Below are 27,250 nucleotides of genomic sequence, written 5' to 3'. Positions count from 1 at the left end.
GGCATTGCTGATGTAATACTTGGTATGAAAATTACCAAAACATCAGAAGGATATGCTTTGTCACAATCTCATTACATTGAGAAAATACTTGACAAATTCAGCAAAGATGATGATCATCTTGCTAGAACTCCTGTAGATGTTAATTTGTATCTTTCTAAAAATGTACAGGAAAGTATTTCTCAATTAGAGTATGCCCAAATTATTGGAAGCTTAATGTACTTGATGAACTGCACCCGCCCAGATATAGCTTATGCAGTAAGTAAATTAAGTAGATATACGAGTAATCCGGGAGTAGAACACTGGAAAGCAATTATAAGGGTTCTAAGATATCTCCGATTTACTCGTAACATTGGGCTGAATTATACTAGATATCCAGCAGTACTTGAAGGATACTGTGATGCAAATTGGATATCGGATACTAGAGACTCGAAGTCCACCAGTGGGTATGTCTTTACTCTTGGTGGGGCGGCTGTATCTTGGAAATCTTCCAAACAGACTTGTATTGCTAGGTCTACTATGGAATCTGAATTCATAGCTTTAGACAAAGCAGGGGAAGAGGCAGAATGGCTTCGCCACTTCCTTGAAGATATTCCAATTTGGCCAAAACCGGTGCCTGCTATATGCATACATTGTGATAGTCAATCAGCAATTGGTAGAGCACAGAGTCATATGTATAACGGTAAGTCACGACACATTCGTCGTCGACATAACACCGTACGACAACTACTCTCTAATGGAATTATTTCCATAGAATATGTTAAGTCTAAAGATAACATAGCGGATCCACTAACCAAAGGGTTAGCAAGAGAGTTAGTTGAGAATTCATCGAGGGGAATGGGACTAAAGCCTATTAAATAAGAGTTACCACAACGGCAACCCAACCTAGTTGACTGGAGATCCCAAGATCTAGGTTCAAAGGGACAACCGAGTTGTGATTGACTCAGAAGGATCACTGTGGAGTCCTACTCCTACCCATTTCTATGATGAAATAAGTGATGTCTGCAGCGATTTAGGTTAAGTAATACTTTTAATGATTCTTATATCTAGGTAAACCTAGTGGAGTATGGCAGGATACTTTTCATAAGAATCACCTATGTGAGTGTGAACTGGGCCGGTTCTATAAGATTTGTGAAGGGCTACAAGTCTTTAGAGCACTCATGATAGACCAGGTTGTTCAGGGCCAAAATGAACACAATAGTGAGAACTAAACTGTGTCTGGGAATATACTGTGTGAGTTCTATTGTCTTGGTTTACACAAACGGCTGAACAGTTCAAGACATCATGTTCACTGGTTAGCTAGTAAATCCGATAGTGTCTCACAAGGGAAGGTTCAAAGCCAAAAGCTACCTATCCTTTGCAGAATATTTCCAATTTCTGTACTCTCTGTATTTAGATCATGTTGTTGCATTTTCTCTCCGTCAAATTCCATTCATGTGGGGGATTGTTGGATAAAATGGTTTTTATATAGGCATATTTTTAACCCATTTTGGGTGGACCCCAAACATGTTTTGGGGTGGGTCCGAAAAGGTGAAGTGGTGAAGACGGAACGTCAAAACCATTTATGAGTGAATGGGAGGCATATTTTTAACCCATTTTGGGTGGACCCCAAACGTGTTTTGGGGTGGGTCCGAAAAGGTGAAGTGGTGAAGACGGAACGTCAAAACCATTTATGAGTGAATGGGAAGATGACGTCGTTTTCGGGTTTAACATTAATTTTTTAGATAAAATTCTTTTGAATTTTTTCAATAAAAATTATTGTTCTAAATTCAAATTTTGGGTTCCTAAATGATTTCCTAAAATTTTTACTTCTTTTCTTTATTTATTATATTATTCAATTTGTTATATATATATATATATATATATTTAATAGTTTAATATATATATATATATATATGTTCAAATAGTTTAATATAATAATATAGGACCAACTGTTTGAGACTCTTCAACGGCTTTATTTTCGAGTTGTTTGAAATTTGATTTTTCAAACCTTTTTGAAATAGTATTCATGCAACAGTTTGCACCTTTTTTTTCTTTGAATGGCAACTGTTCGGGGCTATTTTGGTTGCCTATATATATAGCATTTAATCCAGCATTCTGGGAACCCCCGGGAAAAATTCAGTTCATATAATTTTATTTTGCAGTGCAAAATTTAGTCTGATATTTTTGTTTCTTTGTTGTCCAATTTTTCCTTTGAGTACATTTATTCTTCATATTTAGTTTTAGAATAAATTAAAGAGAGTATAGATCACAGGTTTGGTTCGCCGAACAAATTTATTTGAAGTGCTTCTATAAATTTGTGAAGATCATTGTATCCTGGGAGATAGACGCCATTCAACCGTAAGCACCGTAGCGGGGCGAATCTGTCTTAAGGACAGAGTGTCACACACTCGACTTGGTCTTGTAATTTTATTTGGTTCGACAAAATAAATCCGGTATGTTATTTATTTATTTTGTTTGAATTTATTTCTAGTTATTTTATTTACACAGAAGATTGTTCCAACAATCTTAAGACAGATTCGATTTATTTTGTTTACAAAATATTTCGTTTGTTTTTTTTTTTTTTTTTTTTTATTCTTCGTAAATAATTTCAGAAGGAAAATTATTTTCTGTGAATTTACAAAATAATATTCTGGTTGGAAAAACAAATAGTGATTATATGCTATTTGACAGATAGTAGTAATATACTGTCTCTTTTCTTTGACAACAACTAGTAGTACGATACTGGTGTCATTAACAATTCAGAATATATTTTTGTGGAATTTTGTCAGAAAACTAATTTTGGTTTTTAGAAATTATTTTCTGAGTTTTCTTTAATTAAAATTCTGTTTCAGTATTTTAATTATTGAAGTGTTACAGAAATTTAATTTTCTGTGTGGAATTAATTTGGTTAAATAAAATTTTATTTTATTTCCAAATTAATTGAAAAATAAAAGTTATAGTTTTTATTTCTTTTATTTTATAGAAATTTAATTTCTTGTGTGGAATTATTTTGGTTAAATAAAATTTTATTTTATTTCCAAATTAATTGAAAAATAAAAGTTATAGTTTTTATTTCTTTTATTTTACAGAATTTAATTTTCTGTGTGGAATTAATTTGTTTAAATAAAATTTTATTTTATTTTCAAATTAATTGGAAAATAAAAGTTACATTCTTGTTTCTTTTATTTTTACAGAATTTAATTCTGTGAATTTGGTTTAATTTTCTGTGTAGTGTAAATTCTAATTATAATTTTGTTTTATATATTAGAATTGATGGCTACTGAAACAAATGCCCAAACAAGTACTACTGTGGTGGCTGCAATGATGCCAACCCCCTCTTCTGTTGTAACAGTACCGGTAAATCACGGTGAAAAGCCAGAGAAGTTCTTAGGAACTGACTTTAAAAGATAGCAACAGAAAATGTTGTTCTATCTTACAACTCTGAACCTGGCTCGTTTCCTCCGTGAAGATGCTCCTATCCTGAAAGAGGATGAAACCGACCGGCAAGTGGTTGCTGCGGTTGATGCCTGGAAACATGCCGATTTTCTTTGCCGGAATTACGTCTTGAACGGACTTGACAACACATTATACAACGTCTACAGTCCAATCAAGACTGCAAAGGAACTTTGGGAATCGTTGGAGAAAAAGTACAAAACGGAAGATGCCGGCTCAAAGAAATTTGTGGTTGGCAGATTCTTAGATTTTGTAATGGTTGATTCCAAAACTGTGATTAGCCAAGCTCAAGATTTCCAACTCATTCTGCATGACATTCACGCAGAAGGTATGTTTCTCAGTGAATCCTTTCAAGTTGCAGCCTTAATTGAAAAATTACCAAAAGGCTGGAAGGAATTCAAGAACTACCTCAAACATAAGCGCAAAGAAATTTCTATGGACGAGTTGATTGTGCGTTTGAGGATTGAGGAGGACAACCGCAATTCTGAAAAGCGGGCTGGTAAGCATCCTATGGAGTCTAAGGCAAATGTGGTGGAACATACTTCAAAAACCAAGAAACGAAAGTCTTCTGGAGAAAGTTCATCACAAGGCTCTAAAGGGGAAGATAATAAAAAGTACAAGTTTAATGGCAAATGTTACATCTGTGACAAAGAGGGACATCGGGCCAAAGATTGCCGTAGCAAAGGCAAAAACAAAAGAAGAACAAGCAAGAAGCCTGCTCAAGCCCACATGACCGAAGTGGATAACATTTCCAATGGTGTCGATGACATCAATCTTTCTGCAGTTGTTTCCGAGGCAAATCTTGTCGGAAATCCTAAAGAATGGTGGGTGGACACTGGTGCTACTCGCCATATCTGTGCCGACAAAAAGATGTTCACATCTTATTCTACAGTGGATAATGGTGAACAACTCTTTATGGGCAACTCCTCAACTTCCAAAGTTGAAGGTCAAGGAAAGATTGTACTCAAGATGACATCTGGAAAGGAACTCACTCTCAACAATGTGCTGCATGTACCGGACATTCGCAAGAATTTAGTTTCCGGATCTTTGTTGAGTAAGAATGGGTTTAGGCTAGTTTTTGAAAGTGACAAGTTTGTACTTACCAAAAACGGGATGTATGTAGGAAAAGGTTACATGTCTGATGGCCTTTTCAAGTTAAATGTAATGACCGTTGTACCCTCAGTTATTAATAATACTACATCTTCTTCTTACTTGCTTGAGTCTTCAAATTTATGGCATGGTAGACTAGGACATGTTAATTATGGATCTTTGCGTAGATTAATTAATATGGAATGTTTACCTAAATTTGACATTGATTCAAATCATAAATGTGAAATTTGTGTTGATGCAAAATTATCTAAAACTCCTTTTCATTCAATTGAAAGAAGTACGGAACCACTTGAATTAATTCATAGTGACATTTGTGATTTTAAATCAATTCAAACCAGAGGTGGGAAAAAATATGTAATCACTTTTATAGATGACTATACTAGATATAGTTATATTTATTTAATTCGAACCAAGGATGAAGCTTTGGAAACTTTCATTCAATATAAGAATGAAGTTGAAAATCAACTTGGTAAGAAAATCAAGAAACTTAGAAGTGATAGAGGTGGTGAATATGAATCACCTTTTGGTGAGTTTTGTAAAGAATATGGAATAATTCATCAAACCACTGCTCCTTACTCACCTCAGCAAAATGGAATTGCTGAAAGGAAAAATAGGACTTTAAAAGAAATGATGAATGCCATGTTAATAAGTTCTGGATTACCTCAGAACTTGTGGGGGGAAGCAATACTTTCTGCTAATTATATTTTAAATAAAGTACCCCGAAAGAAAGTGAATCAAACACCTTACGAATTGTGGCATGGAAGAGTACCATCCTACAAATACTTAAAAGTGTGGGGGTGTTTGGCTAAAGTGGCTATTCCTAGTCCTAAAAAGACTAAGATAGGTCCTAAGACCATTGATTGCATTTTCATTGGTTATGCTAAGAATAGTAGTGCATATCGGTTTTTGATTCATAAATCAGAACATTCCGAAATGCATGTAAATACTATTATTGAATCTCGGAATGCATCTTTCTTTGAACATGTATTTCCAAAGAAGATTGGACAAGAGACTAGTACTAATAAAAGATCTTTTGATGCTATTACTAGTCAGGATCAAGAACATGATCAAGAACAAGAGTTAGATCAAAATGAGGAAGAGGAACTTAGGCGTAGTAAACGTGCTAGAACCTCAAAATCTTTTGGTCCAGATTTTCTAACATATTTGTTAGAAAATGAGCCTTTAACTTTTAAAGAGGCTATGTCCAGTCCTGAAGCTCCTTTATGGAAAGAAGCTGTCAACAGTGAAGTTGAATCCATCTTGCAAAATCACACTTGGGAATTAGTGGACTTGCCACCAGGTTGTAAACCTCTTGGGTACAAGTGGATTTTCAAAAGAAAATTGAAAGCGGATGGATCAATAGATAAATACAAGGCAAGACTTGTAGTCAAAGGTTTTAGACAGAAAGAAGGTCTAGATTACTTTGACACATACTCACCGGTTACTAGAATCACATCCATTAGAATGCTAATTGCCATTGCATCTCTATACAATCTAGAAATTCATCAAATGGATGTTAAAACCGCTTTCTTAAATGGTGAGTTAAATGAAGAAATTTACATGGAACAACCAGAAGGGTTTTCTGTTCCAGGGAAAGAAAAGAAAGTGTGTAAATTGGTTAAATCATTATATGGTTTAAAACAAGCGCCTAAGCAATGGCATGAGAAATTTGACAAGGCAATGATGTCAAATGGATTTAAAATTAATGAGTGTGACAAGTGTGTTTATATTAAAAACACAGATAAAGGTTATGTCATTGTATGTCTTTATGTAGATGATATGCTCATCATTGGTAGTAATAATGACATGATTAAAACTACCAAGAAAATGTTGAATAAACATTTTGACATGAAGGACATGGGCATTGCTGATGTAATACTTGGTATGAAAATTACCAAAACATCAGAAGGATATGCTTTGTCACAATCTCATTACATTGAGAAAATACTTGACAAATTCAGCAAAGATGATGATCATCTTGCTAGAACTCCTGTAGATGTTAATTTGTATCTTTCTAAAAATGTACAGGAAAGTATTTCTCAATTAGAGTATGCCCAAATTATTGGAAGCTTAATGTACTTGATGAACTGCACCCGCCCAGATATAGCTTATGCAGTAAGTAAATTAAGTAGATATACGAGTAATCCGGGAGTAGAACACTGGAAAGCAATTATAAGGGTTCTAAGATATCTCCGATTTACTCGTAACATTGGGCTGAATTATACTAGATATCCAGCAGTACTTGAAGGATACTGTGATGCAAATTGGATATCGGATACTAGAGACTCGAAGTCCACCAGTGGGTATGTCTTTACTCTTGGTGGGGCGGCTGTATCTTGGAAATCTTCCAAACAGACTTGTATTGCTAGGTCTACTATGGAATCTGAATTCATAGCTTTAGACAAAGCAGGGGAAGAGGCAGAATGGCTTCGCCACTTCCTTGAAGATATTCCAATTTGGCCAAAACCGGTGCCTGCTATATGCATACATTGTGATAGTCAATCAGCAATTGGTAGAGCACAGAGTCATATGTATAACGGTAAGTCACGACACATTCGTCGTCGACATAACACCGTACGACAACTACTCTCTAATGGAATTATTTCCATAGAATATGTTAAGTCTAAAGATAACATAGCGGATCCACTAACCAAAGGGTTAGCAAGAGAGTTAGTTGAGAATTCATCGAGGGGAATGGGACTAAAGCCTATTAAATAAGAGTTACCACAACGGCAACCCAACCTAGTTGACTGGAGATCCCAAGATCTAGGTTCAAAGGGACAACCGAGTTGTGATTGACTCAGAAGGATCACTGTGGAGTCCTACTCCTACCCATTTCTATGATGAAATAAGTGATGTCTGCAGCGATTTAGGTTAAGTAATACTTTTAATGATTCTTATATCTAGGTAAACCTAGTGGAGTATGGCAGGATACTTTTCATAAGAATCACCTATGTGAGTGTGAACTGGGCCGGTTCTATAAGATTTGTGAAGGGCTACAAGTCTTTAGAGCACTCATGATAGACCAGGTTGTTCAGGGCCAAAATGAACACAATAGTGAGAACTAAACTGTGTCTGGGAATATACTGTGTGAGTTCTATTGTCTTGGTTTACACAAACGGCTGAACAGTTCAAGACATCATGTTCACTGGTTAGCTAGTAAATCCGATAGTGTCTCACAAGGGAAGGTTCAAAGCCAAAAGCTACCTATCCTTTGCAGAATATTTCCAATTTCTGTACTCTCTGTATTTAGATCATGTTGTTGCATTTTCTCTCCGTCAAATTCCATTCATGTGGGGGATTGTTGGATAAAATGGTTTTTATATAGACATATTTTTAACCCATTTTGGGTGGACCCCAAACATGTTTTGGGGTGGGTCCGAAAAGGTGAAGTGGTGAAGACGGAACGTCAAAACCATTTATGAGTGAATGGGAGGCATATTTTTAACCCATTTTGGGTGGACCCCAAACGTGTTTTGGGGTGGGTCCGAAAAGGTGAAGTGGTGAAGACGGAACGTCAAAACCATTTATGAGTGAATGGGAAGATGACGTCGTTTTCGGGTTTAACATTAATTTTTTAGATAAAATTCTTTTGAATTTTTTCAATAAAAATTATTGTTCTAAATTCAAATTTTGGGTTCCTAAATGATTTCCTAAAATTTTTACTTCTTTTCTTTATTTATTATATTATTCAATTTGTTATATATATATATATATATTTAATAGTTTAATATATATATATATATATGTTCAAATAGTTTAATATAATAATATAGGACCAACTGTTTGAGACTCTTCAACGGCTTTATTTTCGAGTTGTTTGAAATTTGATTTTTCAAACCTTTTTGAAATAGTATTCATGCAACAGTTTGCACCTTTTTTTTCTTTGAATGGCAACTGTTCGGGGCTATTTTGGTTGCCTATATATATAGCATTTAATCCAGCATTCTGGGAACCCCCGGGAAAAATTCAGTTCATATAATTTTATTTTGCAGTGCAAAATTTAGTCTGATATTTTTGTTTCTTTGTTGTCCAATTTTTCCTTTGAGTACATTTATTCTTCATATTTAGTTTTAGAATAAATTAAAGAGAGTATAGATCACAGGTTTGGTTCGCCGAACAAATTTATTTGAAGTGCTTCTATAAATTTGTGAAGATCATTGTATCCTGGGAGATAGACGCCATTCAACCGTAAGCACCGTAGCGGGGCGAATCTGTCTTAAGGACAGAGTGTCACACACTCGACTTGGTCTTGTAATTTTATTTGGTTCGACAAAATAAATCCGGTATGTTATTTATTTATTTTGTTTGAATTTATTTCTAGTTATTTTATTTACACAGAAGATTGTTCCAACAGTTTGTTTTGAGAGATAGAATGAAGGGGATTGATAGTAAGAGGATTAATAGTGAGGGGATTGTTAGTGAGGGGATTGATAGTGAAGGGATTGATAGTGAAGGGATTAATAGTGAGGAATTGTTAAATTATTTTTATATAAAATAATAAAACAAATAAAAAAATAAACATTATATTTAAAAAAAATTCCCAATATATAAAAAATAAAAATAAATAAAAAAATTTCTAATCTCCTCACTATTTTCTAATACCATCTCTACCTCCTCCTTACCAATCCCCCTTCCTCCTCCTTACTAATACCAAAGGATTACTAATCCCCTCCCTATCTCTCAAAACAAACACTCCATTTTCAATCCCCTCCTCATTATCAAATCCAATCCCCTCTCCATAACCCCAAACAAACAGGCCTACATGTGCTTAATATGCGATTATGGGCTTTGAGTTTTCTGGTCCGACTTGACTTACCAAATTTAGGCTTAAATTTTAATTTTGTTTTTTTTTATTAAATTCAAATTTTAATGAGAAAAGAATTTGAAATCATAGTACAAAATTTTAAAATCCACCTCAACATTTACAATTACATAAAATGAATATTGAAAAATAGAAAATGAACTTTATTTATTGAAATACAAATTATATAAATTGTACTATAAAATTCTACGCATTTTTATCTCATGGAAATATAATTTATACTTACGAGTTTCATAGTTGGCATACTACTTGGTTTCTCAATCTTGAATCTGGTTGTTTTAGCAAAAATATATACATACACATAATATAATGAAAAAAAAAGAAACAACTAAATTATTCTAATCTTCTTTTAGATTTGACAAAAATATATTAAACTCACAAATATGTTATAATTATATTTAATTTTTTTAAAATTTTTAATTCACATAACATTTAATTACTTTGATTAATAATTACGATAGAAAAATGATGTTATAATCTCATTTATATTGAAAGTAACATTTTGTTTTAAACACAGAAAGTGTGCATCTGGTCATCTGTCCGAATGATCAATCAAAGTTTTTTTTTTGGTAATAATAATGGAAATTAGATTGATAATAGTTAAGCAGTTACATTTTTAGGGTAAAAAGTACCCCTAGCGTATTCAAAAACTTGAAATGAAATACAATTAGGGATAGAGGAAAAAACAAGTAGACTCTCATGATTGAATCCTTCGTTGGCAAGTAAGTCTGCGCATTTGTTTCCTTCCATGTAGGTATGGCTAATAGTCGAGGTTCCGAGCTGGTCCAGGAGGTACCTGCAGTCATGAATGAGAATACTAAGTTGATGACAATGGTTGGAGTTTCCAAGAATGAGATTTTGCATGATGGTTGCATCTGTTTCCACTTCTATTCCTGTGAGGTTAAGGTCAAGAGCAAGTTTGAGACCATCTCGCATGGCCCTAAGTTCAGCTTCGATACTGGACAAGTGGCCAATGTTGCGGCAGAAACTTGAAATCCATTTACCCGTCCAGTCCCTAATAATACCACCGGCAGCGGCAAGGCCAGGGTTGTTTTTTGAGGCACTATCGGTATTGAGTTTGAAAAGGCCAGGTTTGGGAGGGAACCAGGAGATAGCGGATGGTGGAGCGGGGCGTGGTTGCCTGGACGGAGAGAGATGTTGCCATTCGATGGCAGATGCAATGGCCAAGAAAGGGTTGAGCAAGTGAGGGTTGGGAGTGGAGAGACACTAGAAATTACGGTTTTTCCAAATGAACCAACAAGAGATGGAAAAAAAGACTGACCAGTCTGCAAATGAGTTGTGAGTTTGGTTGGAGGTACAGTTGGATTTAATAAAATTTATCAACTGCAACTATCAAGATATTTTCCCATTGACCAATCAATTGTCCAGTAAAATAATTGCTATGTTTAATTTTATGTTTAGTTCTGCATAACATTGCTCATATCATATTTTCCCAACCGGTGGATTTGGCGTCCCACAATTATTGCCGCGGTAGACAATTTGTAACCTTAACGTTTCGGTGGACAATTTGTATTTGTTATCAATGGGAAATTATTGGGTGTTTTTATTTGGGTGGATAAATTATTGGACAAATTACATAAATAGTCCCTATAGTTAGGGACTTGTGTCACTTTGATCCCTGACTTTTCAATTGTGACACATTTGACCTTAAATTTTGAATCTTGTTCCAAATAAGGACAATTGAATATATAATTAGATTTTTCAAGGGTAAAATTGTCAATTTGATAAAATATAAACTAATTTGATCAAAATAAATGTCAAACAAATATTTTTGAATTTTTAAAAATTATTTCGACCTATTAAAAATAAAATTATGTAAAATTGATAAATCTTTTAGACATTTATTTATTTTTTTTACTAAATTAATTTTTATTATGTGTTTGGATGATGATCATGTAAAATTAATTTTAAAAAACTAATCATGTAATTTTTATTAATTTTACATAATTTTATCATTGGTGGATAAAAATAATTTTAAAAATATTAAAAATATTTTTTTGATATTTATTTTTGTCAAATTAGTTTATATTTTATCAAATTGACGATTTTACCCTTGAAAAATCTAATAATATTTTCAATTGTTCTTATTTGGAATAAGATTCAAAATTCGAGGTCAAATGTGTCACAATTGAAAAGTCAAGGACTAAAGTGACACAAGTCTCAAACTATAGGGACTATTAGTGTAATTAACCCTAAATTATTTGGTGTTGCATACGTACCATTAGGGGTGTGTGCGGTGCGGTTCAGGCTCTTTGAGGGTAGAATTACAAACTGAATAGTGAGTTAGGGGATTAGAGAATTGACAAATTGTGATTTAGCCAGTTTTTGATAGATTGACGAATTGAAAACTATTCTAACTAATTATCATACATTTACATAATATGCAACACTAATTTCTATCATATTTTTTTAAATATTTAATACAAAATAATTTTACAAAATATGTTTCATATATATAATTATTAAGTTGTAATAAATTTCATATTTTAAACCTCTTTGACACTCATTTTTATATTGATATTTCATTGGAAGTTAAAAAATATATATGTATTAATTATAGTGGAATGGAGCGATTCGACTGACGAATTATAAATTTAAAAATTTAAACCGTAATTAGCGATTAAAACGGAACGAATTAATATAAATCGATGCGGTTTTAACAGACTTGGCAGTACGGACACAGGACCATGCCACCCACTAATCATAAATTGTAAAACTTTTTTGCGCTTGGTTCAATTGCAATATCAGCGCTGCTTCAGACCCCAGTGATGTGGCGCGCTACCATTCAAAAAAATAAAAAATAAAAAAAATAATTTTTTTTTTAGACCAATCACGGGTCTACACGCATGACCCCCCAGTGACCTCCACTGGGGGTCTTAGGCATTTTTCTTGCAATATAGCCAATCACGTTCAAATTAGAGTATTATGTGGACGTGCTTCTGTTGCACTGAATAATTTCTCTCTTATCAACGTAAAAAACTAATAATAATAAAAGAAATTCTAGTTATGATTTGATTGCTACTAATTGTGTTATTAATTATTATTTATTTTGATGTTAATTATAATTGATATTTAATTATAATTAAATAATTATTTATGATAATTAATATTACAAATATTATAACTTGACAATAATAATAAACTTTGGTATACGGTGTTTAATTTTTTTATTTTTTATTTTGGTCAAAAAGGTACACAAAATGACGATGTAAACTTTGCTTCTTCAAGTTGAGTCTGATAGCGGACGTTAGTCGTGACGTTATCAATCCCCAAAGACTTTACTACATGAGAATTACGTATTAGTTGGACACTTTCTAGTTAAAAAAAATAAAAAAGAAGAGAGATTCTAGAAGGTATTATTGGATTTGTGAATTTATTACCGAACTTGCATCGATAATCTGATTATTAGTTGGACAGTTAAAAAAAAAAAGAGATTGTAGAAGGTGTTGCTCGGCTTATGTGAACCCACCACGGAACCCGTATCAATAATTCGAATTGTTAATATTTAGAGTTTGTTGAATATTTTATCCCCATAAAAAAATTATCTTGTTCGGATATCGATAGTCATTTGATCAGATCATATTTGTATAAATAATTTATTTTTAAAATCATACTTGTCGTTAACACAAATGTGATCTGATCAAGTGGTTATTGATATCTGATTAATGTAATTTTTTGCAGAGATGAAATATTCGACAAGCTCTATATATTCAACGATTTAAATTATTGATTTGGGTTTTGTGGTGAGTTCGCAGAGGTCCAATAACACCTTTCAATCTAATTTGAAAGGGAGGGATGCTATAAAAAAAAATAAAAAGAAAATAAAAAAGTATTCATACATGGTTACTTGCACTCACATTTTTTCAGTTGCACCCCTAATGTTTTTGTAACTTTTTTTTTTTTTTTGGTCCTACTTTTAAGTAATTCTCTCCTATTAGAACCATCTTATCATTTGTCAATATAGCGGTAAGTTATTTGGTAGTCCTCAACACAGTCACATAGTGTTTCAGAAGTTTTATGATTGGAGAAGAAAGTGAATCCACGATTTTGTGTTAGATAATTAGATAACAACAAAAGTATATAGTAATTGGTAAGGAGTATGAACAGGTGATGTCCTGGAACACCAAATAATTTTTCCGATATGGCTTTGAATTGAATCATCTTAATTGAATTGAATCTTTCCTATAATTAAAGATTTATTTAAGAATTGATTGTTTTAGGAATTTTTAAACTTTTTATTAAGAGATGTATAAAAAAAATGAAGAAAGAAAAATAATTTTTTGTATTAAATTTTGAAAAAATTACCTGAAAGTCTCATATCAGTAACAATTACTCCAATCAATCTCATATATTTTTTCTATTGCTTTGAGAAGTCCTGTTGGTATTAACAATATAACCATGAGATCTTATTGGTAATTTTTGTTGGACAGTTTCTCACTGTTACATCAACTTTTCTTACTGTAACACCTAACAAAAACCCAACTGATGTGGTATGTGACATATTTCACCACAAGAAAGGATTCTAAAAAGGCTATAGTCTACTTTTTTCACTGTGACACCCACTTTTTCCTACTGTAACACCTACTTTTTTTTCCACTATAACTTCTATTAAAACTCAGCTGATGTGGCATATGCCATGTTCCACCACAAGAAAAAGATTCTAAAAGGGCTATAGTGTACTTTTTCTTCCTGTGACACACTTTTTCCCACTGTAACACCCAACAAAACTCAACTGATGTGGCATATGCCATGTTCCACCACAAGGAATAGTTCTACAAGGGCTATAGTGTGTTTTTTTCCACCGTGATACCCGCTTTTCCTATTGTAATACTCAAAGGCTATAGTGTTCTTTTTTCCACTCTGACAACCACTTACCAACAAAAGATTGGGAGAGTGCTGATGTGGCATGTTTCACAATAAATAAAGGTTTTAAAAATATTAGTGTCCTTTTTTTTGCGGTGACATCCACTTCTTCCCATTGTAACACTCAACAAAATATTAAATTTGTTATTTCACATCCAATAGGATCAATTAAAACATAAGAAAAATCTTGGAGCTATCCAAATCACAATTTCAATATTTATGATTTATGGATCAATCTCTCTTAAATTTTTAACATTTTAACTAATATAAACTCTTTTCAAACACCATCCAATTCAAAGCAAACATTTGTGCACGCTAAGAAGAGAATGAATTTGTTTATCATTTTCGTATTGACAATTTTATTCCCAAATGTAGAATTTTGTAGTGGAAAAGGAAATTTAAAATTAGATGAATGCTCAAGTTTAAGAAAATATATTCTTTTTTATTTTTATTTTTATTTTTATTTAGGAAATACAGTTCAATTTATGTTTCTAATTTACCAGGGAAGGAGATGAGAGTGAAACTTGAAATTCAAAGTTGTCAGCTAAAAAGGCCCTAACCATTTGGATTATCCTTTTATCTCAGATCTAAGGATAATTGTGGGTACTAATTAATTTCTCACTAAAACTAATAAGGGGATTTACATGTAGATCCTAAGAGGTAGACTTATTATTCAATAGGTCCTATGAGAATTAATAACATTTTTCATCAAATACTATTAAAAAAGGTCACTAAATGTTAATTTTCAACGACAGTTTGAATAAGCTTTAGCTACAGTTTTAAAAAATGGTCACAAAAAAAAGTCATTACTTTTTAACTTTCAGTTACAGTTTGAAAAATTAGTTTTACCTCAAATAATTTAATTTTGAATTATAGACTAAATTAATTAAGGTGACTTTGGTTTGACTAGTTTATATGTTTTCTTATATGACTTTCACCAAAGAAATGTTATTTATTATTAGATTTATTTTACTTCTTCATTTTTTAAAATATACACCATAGCAAGAATAGAGCAATGTTTGTCAGAACGAATGTCATTTTGATGACCAATTCTAGTTCAATTTGTTTAAATTAGTTTGCTTCCAAAATCACACTAAAACTTTGTTTTCAAAACTAACCTCAACGAACATTCATGATTCAAATGTATCAAACATTATTTTGTTTTCAAATTAGTGCTTGCTGTTTCATTACTATTCCTTTTCCAATAAGTCACTTGATCTTCATTATTTTGTCATGTTCTTGCTACACCATGCTTCCAAAATAATATTTTTTTCGCCATTTTATTTAAGCTATTTATACCTAATAAATTATAAGTAAAAACTATACCAAACAATCTGATACAGACTCCCAGAATTTAAAAAAGAAAAAGAAAAAAAGCCTTAGATAAACTGCACCACACAGCCACCTTGTCATCAACAACAAATGAAAACAACAGAGTTGCAGCTACATCCGACGAGCACTTGTAAGCCTAAAAATCAAACCAAACCAAACTAAGCCTTATATTTCAATCATGTAGGGTCAGTTACAAGAATCATTTTTAGCCATTTTGCTCTATCAGAGCTATATGTTTAGTTAAATTAACATATTTACAACAAAATAACCACCTGGAATATTCTTTGTAACAATATTCTTCTTTTTTTCCTTCCTACAAGACTAAGACAACTACCTCGAAGCAACAAACCCAAACATGACTATTCGGGAAGAAATCGAAAGACTCGCCCTGATCCTACTAGTCCCCAAGGTCTCATTAGAAGGGGAAGGAAAAGAATCAACAAAATAACTCTTCTTTTTTATAAAAGAAAAAAACCAGTGAATAAAAAAGGGGTTTAAAAACAGGCCATCCTATGCCATTGTCTTACCGACATGTTTCAATTTTGTAATTGTGCGCCTAACCTCATTGGGTTAACTGTAATGAGCCATCCCTCATCAACTTCAAGCTGAGACTGTTGAATCTTTCTCGCGAATATTGCCTAGATGCTTTTCTCCAATCTGTACCGGCCTTCATCATTGTAGCAAATTCATCATAACTTATGCGCCCATCCTGTGCCAAATTGACAAAAGAAGATTGAGATTAAGTTCCTTAATTTTTCAGTGTATTAATATTGAGAATATGATACAGTATGCCAGAATCAACAGTTTCAAAACAATTTGGACTAAAATGCATGTAGTAGTATAAGGAACTTAATCAAAATGAAATATGGAATAGATGACACAAAAATATAATTAAATTGGAATAGGTTTACGCTGTGTTTGGTTGGGGATTTGGAGAGGGATTTGAAAAAAGAAATGGAAAAGGTGTGTGAAATTAGGTGAAATGTAAGTATATTTTATTTACATTTCACCTACCTTTTTCATTTCTTTTTCCAAATCCCCCAATCAAATACAGCATTAGAGGAACAATATTCCTAGAATGTTATAGAGTAATTGATCTGATGAATATATATCATAAATTAAGAAACAAAATTCTACCATAGCTAAAGAAACAACTTCTCTAGGAATGGAGGTAAAGTTGTATACATCTTGCCCTCCCTAAATCTCACTTTAGCAGGAGGCTTTTGCACATTGTTTTTTTAGCTAAAGAAAGTCACGAGTCACACCAAGGATCAAAGTTTTGTTCAATATCTTGATTAAATTAGCATGAAAATGGAAACATTTCAGAAGCGTTTTGGAAGAGACAAATAATTTTAAATTTCTTGAAAATGTTTAGAAACTTGTCTAAAAGTATAAAAGCCTATAATAATTGATTAATTAAACATATTTAGATTTATGGACTCATTCACTGATTTGCATCAATGAACAAGAGTAAAATCAAAAAGTAAATGTTGCTACAAACCAAAAAGTGTCAATGTCAAATAAATTAATTAAATTAATTTTACCAAACACAAGTGAACATGATTTTGTAAGTGCACAAAATCCTAACAAAATCAGCCTAAAAATTTATAAGATAGTAATAATAATAGTATTGCTATACTGGGGATGTTTGGTGGGGATTATGAAAGCAGCTTATAGCTTATTTTAATATGGGAGTTTTGCCAGGCTGTTTGGTGCAGTTTCTATTTATAACTTATTAGGCAAAAATAGCTTAAATAAGCTGATTTTTCAAAAGTTGAGTGAGGGGTGCTCTTAACTTCTATTTTTGATTATCAACTTTTAACTTAAAATAATCTCCACCAAACACCGCACTAGTAATAATAATTGTTTATAGTATAGTAAAACAAGGTCGTTTATCCTTCTCTCTGAAAAAAGTTTACAAAAACAGTTATGAGAGATTCCAAATTAGCGTCACTGGTATAAAATTAGGTAGGCCTTCTCAGTAGTCATTTAGGGGCATTGTTAACAACTCATCATCCTTCCCCAAGCTGTGATCAAAGTGAGCAAGAAATAGAGAATTCGTCACTCACTATAAATGATAAAAAAAGTCAAGGAAAAGAGTAATAAGACATGAAAAGGACATACACTTCTCAACTAGAAAGCAAAGTTCCAATTGAAGGTATACTTTGTGCAAGTGAACTGCAAGAGCATATTAGTAAGAGCATATCTTTGTGGGAGGCTTTTTACTCAAAGAGAGAGAGAGAGAGAGAGAGAGTGAGATGACAACAGCAGTCCTATACAAGTGGATAGGAATTGTAAAGAGGTTAAGATCTAAAAGTCACACCACAAAAAAAAAAAAAAAAAAAAAAATTCTAAAAGGCTGAGGACAAGATAATGCAAACATGATTTTTCAAAAATAATATTTTTTATATGAATTTAAATTTTAAATTTAACTAGGATTTTTGAGAAAGTTCCTTTTTTGTTTTAGTTTCCAAATTTGACCTTAAGTCAAAATTTATATTTTGGTAATTTATATTTTATTTTATTTAATGGCAGCTTGTTTTGGGGCTTGGTCACCAAGCAACATTTACTATAAAGGGTAAATTACACCGACACCCCCTTGATTTATCTGAAATCTCACTGTCACCCCCTTATTCCTTGAAATATCACTGACCTGCCCTGTCAGTTAACACCATCTAATAATATATTAAAATTACTATGGCCATGTTTGATTCCACCTTTTGAACTCAATTTTTAGAAAAATTTAGAGTTTTTGTTTGATTATGTCCAAAAATCCAAAAAACAATTCCAAAAATCCAATTTTCCAAACCATTTGGGAAAAAGAAATTGTCTTATTTATGTCAAGTGATTAGATGTTTTCTAGAGGGACTTTTGAATTTAACTTACAAAATTTAACTCGAATTTTGAATTTAACTCCAACAACCAAACAATAGTCACTTTTCCAAAAACAGTTTTCAAAAACAAATTCTGAAAATTAACTCAAAAAAGTGGAACCAAACATGGTGTATAATATCCTTGCCCCTTTTTCTATCTAATGTTTTTCCCTTCTCTTTTCTTTTCTTTTTTTTTTTTTTTTTTTTGGGCAAGATTTCTACCCCTGTTTTCTCTATAATCACCATTACCATAGCTTCATTGTTACCCACCCAATCGAACCACACCATCCATAGCAGTTGGTATATGTCATTACATCCCTCTCCTAACACATCACAACGTCCCACCTCTTCGTTTTATCCTTACTCATACTCACCATTAGCCACACCATTCTATATCATCACATCTTAGCCTACACTTCACCAATCGCACAGTAAATAACCCCTTCAATCCAATTCCTCATCAATCAACAATGGAGGAACGATAATCACGAGGAAGGGACAATAATCGATGGGGAAAATAGTGCAATCAAAATGCCGAATAGAAAAGAGGTTTTCATGGTGAAAGAGATTGATGTGGAGGTCATTCAAGATTTTTGGTTGAAATCGCTGCCCGTAGTGAGGATAGGAGGTAGGTCGTGTAGATCATAATCACCGCTGCTTCTCCCTAATACATACCGCCTATAAAGGATAATAGAGAGGTTGTCATTGGTTACGCGGTGGTCATCATAGGTCATTGGTACGATGGTGCTTTTCAATTGGATCTTCTGTGGGTGTAGAAAGAGGACAAGTGGTCGTTGATGGTGGGAGATCCGAAAGAAGGGGCTGTCATGGCGGATATGAGAAAGGGGCTGATGTGGGGATCTAAGAGAAGGGGATGTGTCTCCAACTCTACTCTTGCTAGCTATACTTTCGAATCTCACGCGACCTTCCACTATCCTAAGGAAACTGTGTGAAGACCACAAAGATATGTGCATATACATAGTTTCTTGGATCAATTAATGTACTGTTTAATATATATATTGATTGGATCTTTTTTGCATTGTTTGTAACATATATATATATATATATATTTGGTTGGATCAATTGATCTTTGGAATGATGAGTTGGGGATAAGGGTTATGATAGTGGGATGCAAAGGTTTCTAATGGTGGTTGTGTGTGATAAGGGTTTGGTTGGTCGTGGTGTGGTGGCAGGTTAGCAGGTTAATGATGACTGTGGTTGAAGAGTTTTGCAATGGTAGAGAGAGAGAAGAGAAGGGTAAATTAGGTATTAAGAGAGATTTTTTTTTGCTAATATCAAAAAATTCTATTAGGTCAACTAACGGTTGACTCACAGATAGACCTATTTGTTACACAAAATCTTAAAGCAAGGGAGGCAAGTGATATTTCAGATAATAAAGAGGGTGATAGTGTTATTTCAAAGGAATCAAGGGAGTGTCAGCGTGATTTACCCTACTATAAATTGGATTGTAAGCCTTTGAGGCCAAACAGTTGTTTCAAGCAATAAAATTTCAAAGAAGGTGTTCTCTTCTCTCTATTGTTCTTGTTTTTCTTGTCTTTTGCATTCATTTCATACACTTCCCTTTGAGTAATAAAATTTCAGAGCAGTTGTTCTCTTTTCTATATTGTTACTGTTTTTCTTGTTTTTTTCATTCATTGCATACACTTCCTTATATCAGTTCATATCAGAGTTTGCGCTCAAATCCTAATCATGGCACCATGAGGATCACCATGTAGCCAATATGCTACTGTTGAAGAGATGTAAGATAGATGACGTTGCACAGGATGCTCAAACAGAGGATAAGTTTTTGCAAATCGAGGAAGCAGTCGCATCACTGGTACAAAGGTTCAATACTTTGGATTTTGGAAACCTCCCCCGCAATCACCATTTGAACCGACATCTTGTGGAGGAAGTTTCGAATGACAATTCCGCCACCCACCCTTCTGTTGATGACCATCAGCTGAGGGAAAGGAGTAAGGGAGTCATGGCTAATAAACATGATTCCTGACTCTAGGAGTCTGGTTTGAAGATCAATTTTCTTGAGTTCCAGAGAGGTTCGACACCAAAAAGTTCTAGATTGGCCATTCGCATCAACTACTACTCCATATCTAACATGTGGCTTGGAGAAAGCCACCAATCTTTGATGATGACACATCAATTGATGAAGATTTAGTAGGAATAGATGAAGAGTCAGATATTGAAATTAATAGCGATAAGGTCAGTGATGCCGAACACTTGATCCAAGCAATGTAGAAAATTGGAAGACATATCATGCCTTGAATCCATATTATAGAATTCTCGTTAACAATGGTTACATTGGTTTTCTAATTTTGGCCTTACACAAAATAACTTAAATGGGACAAGTTGCCACATAGACTTGTTTTGTTCTTCACCAATATTGGAATCATCATGTTTAGAAGGAAATAATGAACAGGATGCAGAATTCTACACTCTCACTGAGATATTTGGAATTTAAGATTCTAGTAGATGGTGCCTATAGAAATATATCTCCTTTGAAGCAGGAATTAATTTTAAATATAAGGCAGATGCAGACAAAAGTAGATGTGGGAAAATATTTCAAGCAATGGAAACTCAATGAAGAGTTTTTTTCAAGCTAGGGAGGATTTTGAAAATAATATTTGTAGTATGAATTTAAATTTTAAATTTAACCAGGATTTCTAGAAAGTTTCTTATTTACTATAACATTTTGATTTTATTTAATTGTGGCTTTATTTGGAGCATGATTTGGGGCTTCGTCACCAAGCAACACTATAAATTGGATTGTAAGCCTTTGAGGCTAATAAGTTGTTTTGAGCAACAAAGTTCAGAGAAGTTGTTCTCGTTTCTATATTGTTCCTGTTTTCTTTAGTCATTTTTTTCACTCCGTACGCTTCCTTGCATCACAAGTTCACTCACTATGAAGGCTTGAGCGCAGGGGAAAGAAAAAAACTTAGAAGAAAAATACCAAGAGAGGGCAATGTGCTATAAATTAATTCAAAGTTTATAAAGAAACAAAAAAATAGAGGATTTATGATTAGCCAAAAGATAAAACCCATATTAAGGGATGAAATCTGAGGACAAGAACATGGCAATGCAGGAACAAGCACCAACTACTTCAGGGAATATTCATTGTGACACTGACCTTATCTGTATCAACATCATGCATAATGGCATTGATGACTTCTTCACTGTTGGTGTCGTCTTCATCACTTAAGGCATCCCGCAGCTCTTCAATTTCTATATAGCCACTCTTGTTTCGATCAAAGAAAGCAAAAGCTTTATGTAGGTGCTCATCATTAGCTATCTTCTTAAGATGAATAAAAACGGCAACAAACTCTCCGTAGTTCAGAGTTCCATCTCCATCAACATCAGCCTGTAGTAATCAGGTCTCAGATTCTCAAGAAATACAAATTCAATCACTTCACAAACAAAGCTTAATCCAAGTTCCTATAACATGAACTAACAAAGTGCTAACATAGTATAATTGAAGTTTAAATGCACTGTTTGGTTCACTAGAATGAAGTGGAATGGGATGATCATATTCCAATATAATGTCCATTCTCATGTTTGGTTCACTAAAAAAATGATGAAAAATGTATTACAAATGGAATCATCATTCACCATTGTAAGGAAAAAGCTAAGAAATGACCATTCCATTCTATTTCATTTCACTGAACCAAACACTGCATTAAGTGTTTTCAGAGAGGAGGGTTAAAAGCAGAAAGTCGAGGGCTCTTGACAAGTAACAAAACCCTGCAGAAATACACACCATGACATAATTTCATCCCTAAACAGTTGTGTTTTCATGTGAATGTGAACGTACACAATTAACACAAAACATAACAGTGCAAACTCAAAATTTTCATTTTAAATGTACGCAAACGTGGGTAACGACAACCTTGGCATTTTGCAGTTTTTTCAGCCAGTCATAATTTGGGCATATTAAGATAGATGGAAGCTTGAGAAAAAGTACCAACTTTCCAACTAGTTCAGTAAAATTTAACATTTGAAATTTAATTTAATAAATAATTTACTGCAAAGGCTCAAAAGCTAATTGGACTTGATAGTTTGCAGTCACAAAACAAATTTTCCAGAAAGCAAGGAAGGCAATGATGAAACAAAAATGAAAAATATTGGATAGAAATGGTATAATACATACAGCTTCCATTAGGATTTGAAGATCTGCATCAGGGATCTGCTGGCCAAGCTTTTGCAGCCCAAATCTAAGCTCCTCAAGGTTTATCTTGCCTCTCTTGTCGGTGTCCATTGCATCAAATGCTTCCTTTATACCAGCCACTTCCTCCAATGACAAATGCTCTGCAATCACCTGCATACGTGCATTTGAGAGTTACAATAATCAGAAAATGTGGTACCATAGAGCACTCCAAATCCACACTCCTGCGTGATCAACACTCAACATTTTTATGTAAAAAAGAAAATGGGAAAAAAAATATAAAATCAATGGCACAATGGGGAAAAAAAAAATTCATTTCCATGAGGTGCTAGTCCTTTTCTATGTTCGTGCAAATCTTTCTTGCGTGTCCAAGTTGCACTGAAAAGATTATCATGTGTAGTGCAATTATTTTTAAACTGTGCCACTGATAACATGCAATTTGCCCAAAAAAATATTCCTGATACACATGAAGAAAAGCAACAAAACTATGAACCAACTAGAATTATTACCCTCAGAGCTCTTTTTTTGAGCTTGTTCATTACAGAAAATTGTTTAAGCCTTGCTTTCACAGTCTCACCAAGTGGAACATTTGGAGCCTTCTTTGCATTTTGTAACCAGGGATGTTCTGCATCCCAGTGAGGAAAGAGAGAAAAGAAAGAAAAAATTAGTACCGGTTTAGTCTATTCATTTCTATTAAACAATAAACTCAACAAGTATAAAGCACACCGACTTAATGTCAGTAAGCTTTACCAAGAACTTCCTGAGCTGTAAGCCTCTTCTTCATGTCTGGATTGAGCATTCTCTTCACAAGATCCTTTGCATTATCAGAGACTTTAGGCCAAGGGTCTCTCTTAAAATCAATTACAGAGCGAATAATTGCTTGTGCTACTCCTTGTTCAGTTTCTGCAAGAATAACAATGCAAATTTCACAAAAAGCCGAACCAAAAATAGAATATGATGGACGTGTTTGGTGCAGCTTTTCTCAAGCTGAAAGTTGATACTCAGGAATCAGAAACTAAAACAAATAAGAAGTATTTTTTCAGCTTATGTAAGTTATTTCTGTCGCATAAACTATAAGTGGCAGCTGAACCAAACACTATTGCACACATTCTCAAAATAAAAAGCTGGTTAGCAGCTCCAATAAGTTGCACCAAACAAGGCTGATAAACTGCTTGTGTGGATGAGATGCGCGGGAGGGGGGAGATCTCATTCAACAAAACTTGACATTAGTAACAATTTTTTATTTGATAAAAGTTCTTCCACATTTCATATTTTGTATTTACTAATAGTATTTTACAAAAATATTTTCTATGAAATATCTATAATTTTCACTTCAAGTTTCATAAATTGTGCACCCTAACAAAATACTACACATATAGCCCTGAACTCTAGCCCTCAACATAACAGAGAGAGAAAATTGCAACTGTCACAAATAGAGAAACAGACCTGCCCAGAAAGGTGGAACACCACAAAGTAGAATGTAGAGGATAACTCCAGCACTCCAGACATCCACCTCTGGACCATAATTGCGTTTTAGAACCTCGGGAGCCATGTAATAAGGACTTCCCACTATCTCAGTAAAGTGCTCACCTGAGCCAAATGTCAACAATCAGATATAGGGATGGAAATACATTGAGTCAAAATGATGACAACATCAACTACTGCTGATGTTCCAAAAACAAATTGGCAGCAAAAGGGGCATCAAACACTTCACTCAATTGCAATAATGTCAATAGAACACAATACCAGGTTTGAAAAAAATTGAGAGTCCAAAATCGATCGCCTTCAAGGGGGCTGTTTCCTTCTTGTTTCCGAAAAGAAAGTTCTCTGGCTTCAGATCACGATGTATCACTCCATTCCTGTGACATGCCTGCAACACAACCAGAACACGAAAGGCTACGATTTATTGAAAAGAAAAGGCTCAACTAAAAGGGAATCTACCGCCCAGTAGATGAAAATCATATTATTAAACAGTGAGTGATTTGATCCAACAGAACCCAGAAACATACACACAAAGAGAAAAAGAGAACAAATTTGCACAATAAGGGAAAACGAAAGGTCGGAAAGACATGAAGATAAAGTAAATAAAAGGTTCAAAAATAAAATCCCATTAATTGCAGAGAAAAACTAAATAAATCTATGCTGAAATTCGACAGATGGAATAAGTAACAGAAAATACCCTGACAGCCAATAGAACAGTTCCATATATCCTTCCAGGGGAACAAAAGAAAAGTGAAAAAGAATAAAAAAACATAGGACATGAACTTAGTGGGAACATTTTTATCCCCACTTTTTAAAAGGAAGCTTGAGACATAGTAAATATACCCATAAGAATAAAATCATCCATCAAGTACTTATCAGCAAATGAAGGTGTATACATGTAGATGCACACTAAATTTAGGTTTATAATTAACTACATACAAAAGGAATATTCACAATGAACTTCATAGAAAAGGTAAGATTTTGACACATGAATGGGAAACAAACTTTACCGGAATTCAAATATCACTTCCATGAACAAAAAACTCCACAAACACATCATTGTTCAAAATAATAGCAAGGTTTAACCAAAAGAAAACCACAACACAAATTAATACACCAACTATCATGAAAAGCAAAACAAAACCCAATTCAGGACATGAAATTTGGATTCATTGAAACACAATAGACATCAAATTACAGATCATATTAATTGAGAAATATGAAAATTGATCAAAAATCAAATAATAGCAAGGTTCAAACAAAAGAAAACCAAAACAATGCAATACAGTATACACACTAACTGTCATGAAAAGCAAAACAAAACCCAATTCAGGAAATGAAATTCGGATTCATTGGAAGACAATAGGCATCAAATTGAAGACCAAGACCATATCAATCAAGAAGCATGAAAATTCATCGAAAATCAACCTGAACAACTTCCACAATTGTCCGCATGACAGCTGCAGCCGCCCTCTCTGTGTATTGTCCCCTGGCAACAATTCGATCAAACAATTCTCCTCCCTCACACAACTCCATCACTATGTGGACCGCATCGTCATCCTCATAACTATCCTTCAAACTCACAATGTTGGGATGCTTAGGCAAGTGCTTCATGATCTCAACCTCTCTCCTCACATCCTCCATGTCCACAGCAGTCCTCAGCTTACTCTTGGATATGGATTTGCAAGCGAATTTGTCACCTGTTTCCACATCAGTGGCTAGATATGTGATCCCAAATTCACCTCGCCCGAGCTCGCGACCCAGATCGTATTGAAGCGAAATGTCGCAGCCTGTTGGATCTTTCAACACAGTGATTTTGTTTCCAACTCCAGATCCATTTGCTGTACCATAACCAATGGAAAATAGGTTTTGTTTGTTCTTCTTCTTTGCCTTCTTATTCTTGGGTGAAGAACCAGAAGGGGTCACACAGCAATTACCCATGGCTCAAAGGATCGAATCTACAAATTTACATGAGTTTCTGAGATTTTGAAGGACAACCCAATCAATCACAAGCGAAAGGACAATGGAATTAAGCTAAATTTAAGAAAATATATGTCAGGTCATGCAACAAATTTTAAATTCTATGGGATTTGAATAAAGGAAAAGAGAATAATATATGTATATATATATATATAAGGGCTAAAAATAAGGAAATGAAATTGCAATAGGGAGTTACAGATATGACTTTCTTTCCATAAAGGATTAGATAAAGATAAAGTGTCTGTTAAAGAAATCTCCAAAAACTTTGGATGATTTTGAATATTTTTCAAAAGAAAAAGAAAAAAAAATGTTTGCAAAAGAGAATAAATTTTATTTTATTTTTTTCAAGAAAATAAAGAAAACCCAGAAGAGCAGTGAAGCCAATTTATGAATGTCAAACAATACCTGTGAATTTTTTTTGCTGTATTCCTTCTTTGGGGTGATAAGCGAAAATCTGAAGAAGACCCAGATTGGTTTGAAGGTCAAGAGCTTAAATTAATGGAAAAAATGAAAGGGTTGCTGGGACAAGGCTGCAAAAAGGTAAATTCAAGGTGTGAATACGCCATGGATGAATGAGAGAGAGAGAGTCAAAGCTCTTTTGCAGAGACTTTTCTCTCTCCTAACCCCTTGTTTCTACAATTCCCTTCTCTCTCAAATTATCTAATTCTCTCTCTCTCTCTCTCTCTCTATCTCTCCGTCTTTTCCTTCCAAAAGGTGGAATAAGACACAGAATAACCCCCCTCTGTTTACCACCTTTTTCCATCTCCCCAAAAATGTAAAACAACCTTCAACGTTTATCTTCTTTCTTTTTTTTCTTTCTCTTTTTATTTTATTTTATTTATTTCTTTATTTCTTTTCTATTTTTATATGAAGGAATTGTTTGGAAGTGATCATAAAATATGTTTATTTGAATTATATCATTTTTAATTTTTTATATATTTTTAAAAAAAATCATAAATATGTTAAATAAACAAATTTCAAACAATTGCTAATTTACTAACTTTAATTATTTATGTCATTTGTCTCCAAAAATTCCTAAACTTGTTCGATTGAGGCTTAAAATAAGGAGTCCAGATCTTCTCTTGTGCCTTGATCTTCTCTTGTGCCTTTATACAACGTTTCCTGTCATGGTCCAAAATGACGTTGTTTTGAAGTTTT

General features: G+C 33.5%; 1 protein-coding gene across 2 annotated transcripts; it reads right to left on the bottom strand.

The window, feature by feature from the left end:
• Nucleotides 1-15,726: 15,726 nt before the first annotated feature.
• On the bottom strand, nt 15,727-26,888 carry LOC114284964 (calcium-dependent protein kinase 7). Of its 2 annotated transcripts, none has more exons than XM_028227931.2 (9): nt 26,498-26,888; nt 25,541-26,070; nt 24,377-24,500; nt 24,077-24,220; nt 23,381-23,533; nt 23,140-23,255; nt 22,616-22,783; nt 21,599-21,829; nt 15,727-16,292 (listed from the first exon to the last, which is right to left on the bottom strand). In XM_028227931.2, the coding sequence occupies exons 2-9, from the start codon at nt 26,051-26,053 to the stop codon at nt 16,146-16,148; spliced, it is 1,596 nt and encodes a 531-aa protein (XP_028083732.2). In that variant the 5' UTR covers nt 26,054-26,070; nt 26,498-26,888; the 3' UTR covers nt 15,727-16,145. The 2 variants fall into 2 exon arrangements, with proteins under 2 accessions (XP_028083732.2, XP_028083733.2); XM_028227932.2 differs by having other exon boundaries at nt 25,541-26,090; nt 26,498-26,874.
• Between the last annotated feature and the right edge of the window lie 362 nt (nt 26,889-27,250).

Source organism: Camellia sinensis, chromosome 14 (genome assembly GCF_055761805.1).
Source record: "Camellia sinensis isolate YWXY chromosome 14, ASM5576180v1, whole genome shotgun sequence".
NCBI classification, from domain to species: Eukaryota; Viridiplantae; Streptophyta; class Magnoliopsida; order Ericales; family Theaceae; genus Camellia; species Camellia sinensis.
The sequence above is the reverse complement of the archived record's forward strand: the minus strand, read 5'-3'. Positions and strand labels throughout refer to the sequence as shown.

Bases quoted from the DNA above. Each gene is read 5' to 3' on its own strand.
- LOC114284964 (XM_028227931.2), bottom strand. From the start codon at position 26,053: ATGGGTAATTGCTGTGTGACCCCTTCTGGTTCTTCACCCAAGAATAAG. The intron at 24,501-25,540 runs GTTGATTTTCGA...GTTGTGTTGCAG, and splicing joins CAATTGTGGAAGTTGTTCAG to GCATGTCACAGGAATGGAGT. The intron at 21,830-22,615 runs GTATGTATTATA...TGATTACTACAG, and splicing joins TTCAAATCCTAATGGAAGCT to GCTGATGTTGATGGAGATGG.